Source organism: Penaeus monodon, chromosome 17 (genome assembly GCF_015228065.2).
Source record: "Penaeus monodon isolate SGIC_2016 chromosome 17, NSTDA_Pmon_1, whole genome shotgun sequence".
Classification (NCBI taxonomy): domain Eukaryota; kingdom Metazoa; phylum Arthropoda; class Malacostraca; order Decapoda; family Penaeidae; genus Penaeus; species Penaeus monodon.
The window spans coordinates 28,320,785-28,328,565 of NC_051402.1; the positions used below are offsets into that span (position 1 = coordinate 28,320,785).

At 30.2% G+C, this 7,781-nt stretch overlaps 1 protein-coding gene across 1 annotated transcript in view; it reads right to left on the reverse strand.

Moving 5' to 3' along the window:
- Nucleotides 1–7,638, reverse strand: part of LOC119583640 (broad-complex core protein isoforms 1/2/3/4/5-like) — a gene marked incomplete at its 3' end in the record, with an annotated part of 9,447 nt that extends 1,809 nt beyond the window's left edge. Inside the window, 1 exon segment of the mRNA XM_037932229.1 lies at nucleotides 7,309–7,638. Coding sequence (XP_037788157.1) covers nucleotides 7,309–7,320 — 12 coding nt within the window.
- Nucleotides 7,639–7,781: the final 143 nt, after the last annotated feature.

The window sequence follows — 7,781 nt, forward strand, 5'->3', positions numbered from 1 at the left end:
TATATATATATATATATATAGTATATATATATATATATATATATATATATATATATAGTATTCATATATATAGATATAATATGATATAAATATATATATATATATAATTAATATATATATATATATAGATATATATATATATATATATATTTATTGTATTATATATATATATATATATATATATATATATTTTAAATATATATATATAATATATATTGTACATGTATCAATATATATATATATATATATATATATATATATATATAGTATATATATAATATATATATATATATATATAAAATATATATATATATATAAAATAATATGTATATATATATGTATATATATATATATATATATATATATATATATATATATATATATATATATATATATGTATATTTATATATGTAATATATATTCATATATATATATATATATATATATATATATATATATATATCTATATCTTTATCTATATCTATCTATATATATATACACACACACACAAAGATAGAGTGAGCATATATTCTTGTTTTTAATATATAATATATATATATATATGTATATATATATATTTTTTTTTTTTACTAAAAATGTATTTAAACTTCTATTCTAAATGAAAGAAGATGTCATTTAGAATATCATAAAATTTGTAGAAATAATATGCAGTAAACAAAATTCAGTGTTTCTATGCCCTGCCAACTGAATAAATGGGTTAGTCTGTTTCTCACATCATTCTTTTGCTGTAGTGAAAAAGGGTTATATAATTTTATCTTGAAGGTAATATGAACATCAAACCCATTACAAAACTCTTCAGTTTTAGCAACAAGAACAAGAAAGAAGAAAGAAAATGGGAAATGATTTATTGGATTTTGATAGTTCTTACGTCAGAAAATTTCTGCTGCATTCCTTGTGAAAATTCAAAATGATACATAATATCCCAGGCCCCCGGCCTTACATGTGTCACAAAATAGAAAGAAATATGCTGCCCCTTTGATGCTTGCAGAGCAGCATCATATTTGTATTTAAAATACACTGTGTATGTGTGCCTGATAAGTTTGTGTGGTGTGTATTTATCAACTACCTAGGATGAATCCCAAGTTGTATAAAAGGTGGAGGTATAAAGATTGTGTTAGTAGTAACTCTAATTTTCATTATAAAATTATCTCTCTGATTGTTCTATACAAGTCAGAAACTCTTTCTGTCTGTATTCCATAGAGTGATACTGCCTTACACTGGTAAAAAGAAGAATAGAAAAAATCATACAGGAAAGATACCCGCAAAAAGGCTCTTCTGGGGAGGGGTGCCATATAGCAATAAGGTGTTAACCATCAAATGTTTTATAATTCTACCTACTAGTATCATACCAATGGCCCAGTGATCCATAAATCTGTGACACTCACATTATAATGAGCACTTTTCTAACATTCTCTCACTTAGTTTATGAACTAACATTCTCTCACTTAGTTTATGAACTCTAATGCATGTATTCCATCTCATTTAAAAAGATACGTAAGTGATTTAAAACACCTGACTGCATATCCATCTTAACGATCTTTACAAATGAGTGATAAATTATCTTGGGAGGAAAAGTTTCAAAAATCACATTTCCTAAGGATAAAATTATGAGCCTAAAATCCTTTTTTCTTATGTTGGCATAAAATTTTGAAGGATTAGTAAATCACAAGGTATTGCACATTCAAAGATAAGCTATTTATCATTATATGGTCCTCTTAAAGCTCAATGTTTCATTCAGAGATCACTGCATACAAGCAACTTTATGCAGACAAAGTACCACTGTAACCCCTCACCAAACACACACAGAGTATGTCCTCCTATTTCTCTTACTTAAACAATGTAGGCGGGGTGGCAAAAAATACAAGCCATGCCCACGTAATAAACGGTAATCTATTGTCTTTTTTTCAAACATTTTTAAAAAAAAAAAAAAATAGCTCACAAGCGTTTAGTATCTATTAGTCTTACAGCTATTAGTCTTACATATCTCACCTGTTTACCCTTTTCCTTAATTTTATTGTAACATTCTAATAACAATTTAATAATCATAATATCGATAACAATGTCAACATTAATAGTATTAGTTAGAGAAACAAAATTTTCTGCTAATTCAAGGAATGAGGAAATCAGGCACAGTCACTAGGGCCAACTGACAACTCACAAAAATCTAAAGGGGACAGTACATAAACCCATACTTGACCCAGACATTGGATGAAGTGTGTACACATACACAAGGAGGAAAGAGGGGAGATGGAAAAATAGAGAAGGAAAAGAAGACAAAGAATTTGATAATTTCTGGATTCCAGATGAAATTTGAATACTGTGGCTGTTTTAAGTGTAGTAACATTTTCTTATGTAACAGTTGTGGAGTGTTTGCTATCTTTTGTAGACATTCATAAAGGATCTGATTCATCTAGTATGTTATTTGCTAAATATCTTCTAGATCTCCTGGATGCTTTGTGATGATGATGAGCAGATACAAGGATTCTAGATGAAAGGCTTGGCTCTTGAATGGTTTCTTGGCTTTCCTTTTCACTTCTCCTTGGATTAGGGCAAACTTCAGAATTTGCGTTATGAGTACGGGTGTGATCACATCCAATAGTTTCTATATGCTTTAACATGTTGTATTGTGCCTGTACTAGCTTGTTTTGGCAAGGAGCACTGCATATCCTTTCCTCATTTTGAGTAGTGTAGAAAAGCATGGTCAACTGAAAGCATCTTTTTACTGTTTTTCACATCAAATATTACTTGGAGTTATCTTACCATTTCCATTTTCTAATTTCAACATTATTTCCCTTAATCTTTTGCCATCTCCATGGCTCTGTCTGCCTTCACTACTATCATCAATTACAAGACTGCCTCCACAATTTCATGGGTTATTTGATCACTTTATTTTGCATTCCAGTAGAATGTATCTCTAGTTTCCAAGTAACCTCCTCTCTTCATTTGAAAATGGGGAAAGGAAACGTGCTCATGGCTCTACTTTTTTCTTTTTCTTTTTACTTTGATTATGGTTTGACAGAAATCCACAATGACTGGATTTAAGATGCATTTTTGGTGAGAAACACAACCAAGCTATAGTTTGGTTCAGCTTTCTTTGTCTTGCTAAATTCATAAAAAAGTCTCAAAATCCAACTTGCTATCACTGGAAACAAATGTGTGATGACTCATTCCCTTTCATAATGGGTGACAGAAGTAATTGTGGAAGAAAACAAACTGGACAATGTTAGTAATGATGGTGAATTAAGCAATGAGGAAATCTTTTCTTGCTTTGATTTCGAATTAACAGAAAATAAAGGAAATTAGAACTGCAAACAATAATTTACATATAATAGCACAATAAGTTATGTATGAATTACTGGTGCATATATATATATATATATATATATATATCTTACTATAGTATATATATATATTTTTATATATATTATATATATATAAATATAATATATAATATATATATAATAATATATAAATATAATATAGATATATGATATATAGATATATAGATATATACAATACATACATAACATTACATTCAGACACAGACACACACCACACACACCACACATGTATGTATATATATTAAACAGTAGTAATTATATAGATCATATATATTAGTATATATAATATATATTATATATATATATATATATATATACTATATATTATATATATATATAAATAGATATATATATATAAATATATATATATAGATATATATATATATATATATAAATATAGATATATACATACATACATTCAGACACACACACACACACACACACACACACACACGTATGTACATATATACATATAGTATATTATATATTGTATCTCATATCTATATATATTATATATATATATATATATATATATATATATATATACATACATACATAATTACATACCATACATACATACATACATTCATACGTACATACGTACATACGTACATACATACATACATACATACATACATACATACATACATACATACATACATAATATCCTACCTGTGTGTGTGCTGTGTGTGTGTGTGTGTGTTGTGTGTGTGTGTGTGTGTGTGTGTTGTGTGTTGTGTGTTTTATTATACAGAGGTATGGTGTGTGTGTAATATATTATATTATATATATATTATATTATATATATATAGATATAAAAGAATATAGATATTATACATCAGACATTCAGACACAGACACAAACCACACCACACAAAACACACACACACACACACACCACACACACACACACACACACACACACCACACACAACCACACGTATGTAGATGTTACATAGTAGCATATTATATATTGTATCATATATATATATATATTATATTATAATAGAGATATATATATATATATATATAATATATATATATTACATAAATATTTATAAATATAAACAATTTGATATATTTATTCATAAATAATGATATATATAAAAACAATTATATATGTATGTACATACACACACAAACACACACTCTTATATACACATATATACATATGATATATATTATTATATATATATATATATATATAATTATATATATATATATATATAAATATATTAATATGTGTGTGTGTGTGTGTGTGTTTGTGTGTGTGTCGTGTGTGTGTGTGGTGTGTTGGGTGTTGTGTGGTGTGGTGGTGTCTGGGGTGTGTGTGTGTGTGTGTGTGTGTGTGTGTATGTGTGTGTGTGTGTGTGTGGATTTCTGTGTGTGTGTGTGTCGTTTGTGTGTGTGTGTGTGTGTGTGGTGTGTATATATATGTATATATGTATATGTATGTATGTATGTATATATATAGTATATATATATATTATATATATATATATATATATATTTTATATATATATATATATATATATATATATATATATATATATATATCAGAACTATGCACTGTAATGAAGTCAATGTTGTTGGGAAAATGCTATGCTCTCTCTCTCTCTCTTTTTTTTTTTGTGAAATACCTCTGCACATAGATAGCTCTCCTAGTGCTTAGCCATAAAGTAGTCAATTAGTAGACTGTAACCTTACCTGATTTCACCTTTCCTTGAACTGGCAGGATTTTTTTTTTTTTTTTTTTACTAATGCTCTGAATATCGATGGAGTTATTTTTTTTATAGACATCATAATTACTATAATGTTATTGACATTAGTAGTGGCAATATAAGATAACATAAAATATTTTTAAAAATCAAGGAAAAGGGTACACAGGTAAGACAGGCAGTACTCGTAATTAGCTCACTGATGACTTAGTACAAGTGTAGCCAAATATGTGAAAAAACTATTAATAGAGTAAACTCAATGTGGATATGGCATGTACATACATGCCATGCCCGTTGGCTTAAGATAGAAATCCCAATATATGACTGAAACCACTACAGCAAATCCCCCATCAATAACCTGTGGTACTATCAACAAAATAGTTAGGTTTCAACGTGAGAACAACACAGTAAAATAGGACTAAGCTGCTAACTGAGGTTGTCTTATAATGTTCTACACTTTAGTTCAGTGCTAACATTCGTTTTGCTTCAAAAAATACATTGCATTAGATTGTTATTACACAATACTGTAAACATGAACACAAAGCTCAAAAGGGAAGCAGACACAAATATTATTGTGTAAAATGATAAATGATACATTGCAGACATGATTCTTTTCTTATCAATGGTAATGTCTTCACCTTGTTCTATACTCTTAATCATCAAGAAGGAAACTTGGTAAATGACAATGTTGCTTACATCACTAATTTTGGCAAAATTTTATTTGGGAATACACACACATAAATGTGTACATTTCTTATCAGATTCACACACACACACACACACACGCACATGCACACGCACACATGACAACTTACTGTTAATTTCTTGTGTAAAATGATGTTCATTTGGTGTCACTGCAATAAACCAGTTTTCCATTTTCTAAATAGAGTGCTCCCCATGTTACTGGAGCTCTCCTGGCTGTCCTATGGGATTTTGCACCTTAAGATGGAGTACCAGCTTTGAGGGCTTTTTGGTGCACAAAGATCTCTTTATCTCAGGTCTCATTATGGACCCTGATGCCTTTTTAGGGGGCACTCAAGAAATTAACAGCAGATTTTCCAGAAATTTTCAAAAGGATCACAAAGATTGCATGAAAAAATGTCATTTTGGTTATATTCATATTGACAACCCTTGTTCTGTTAACTACTTATATCTATCTATTAAATAGTGCTGACCTGATAAAAAAAACAAAAATATATATATATATAAGCATGAAAAATATATAGCATAATAAATACACATTTGTCAATTCTTGTTTGAATGTATGCATGGTTAACTTGCTTTTTCAATAAATATGCTAAAAGCCAATTTTCACTTTCATATGATTACTCCTCTCTCCTTAATAAAATGAATAAAAAAATGATGAATAGTAACAGTAACTTGATAAAAAACATTATATATATATATATATATATATATATATATATATATAATATATATATATATATATATATATATGTATGTTGAATAGTATATGCTATCATAAATAAACAACAATTATTTGCAAAATAGATAAACATATTTTCTTTCAAAATCAGTACTATGGTAGATGACTTACAATTAGAAAAAGATAGCCAAATCAATAAACTATTCCTTCAAGGTTTTACACCTATCTTTAAAGAAATGGCAACTTTCTATACAATATTACCTATTTGCATTTCTATTACATCCAATACATGTCATTGCTTGTGACAATCCTTTAAAATAAAAGTCAACCCAATGATAAATAACTCATACGCTCAACAGTGTTTAGGGAGGTATTCATGGGAATAAAACTTTAAATTTTTCCTAGGACAGTGCCACAGCAAAGTACATGACCTAACATTTTTTGAGTTTCACTGCCACCCCATTCTGATGATGCTTTAATCGCTTCCGTCACATTAAAATTCCACTTATTGTTATTCCCTAATAACCTGTCCTCGAAAGTCGCTTGCCTTCCTCCTCCCCGCCGAGAGGCCTACTTGCAAGAGGCCTCCCCCCCAGGACCTCCACCGAGACCGGCCACAACTCCACGGACAATAGCATTTGCTGCACTGGCAATTAATCCACCATTCTGGGCTCGGGAAAGGGGTGCGGCGTGACTATGGCTTCGTAGAAGTGGCGAGTTCACAAACCCCAACCCTCTTAGTCAAGTTATTTTTAGGCAAAATTTCGTTTTTTATTTTTCATATGAGGTTGCCATTCACGGTTACTTTTTATTCATTAAGATACAGTGACAGCTGCACATACCTTAGGAGACATAAATATCGACGAGCACTGGTCCACAGCAGCGGCCGACGCGACCCAAGTCTCCTCAATTCGATTAATCGCCGCCTGCTTTCATTTCCCTTTTCGTTTTTGGGTCGAAAGAGTTACGCGAGGCTCGCCCGCCGCCCTCTTTTTCCAACGCGAATATCACCACTGTTGTTGGTTTATTTCTCTATTATTTCACTCTAACACCTTCCAAAGCTGCTCTGACGCCCTCCGCTTACCTTGAACCCAGTCACTATGGCGCCTTTCGAATTTTATTTAGATAATTTTTTGCTCAAAAATATTCGGTCCGCCGTCCGTCCCCCTGACGGCCGCCAACGCAACTACCTTGGTCGCCTCCGCCACACGCATGATTATGCTCTGCATGACGGACTTTGCATATGGGAATGTCTCACGTTTGCTTCATGGGACACAGGTATTGTAACTCCAGAAAATTATACAACTATAACCAG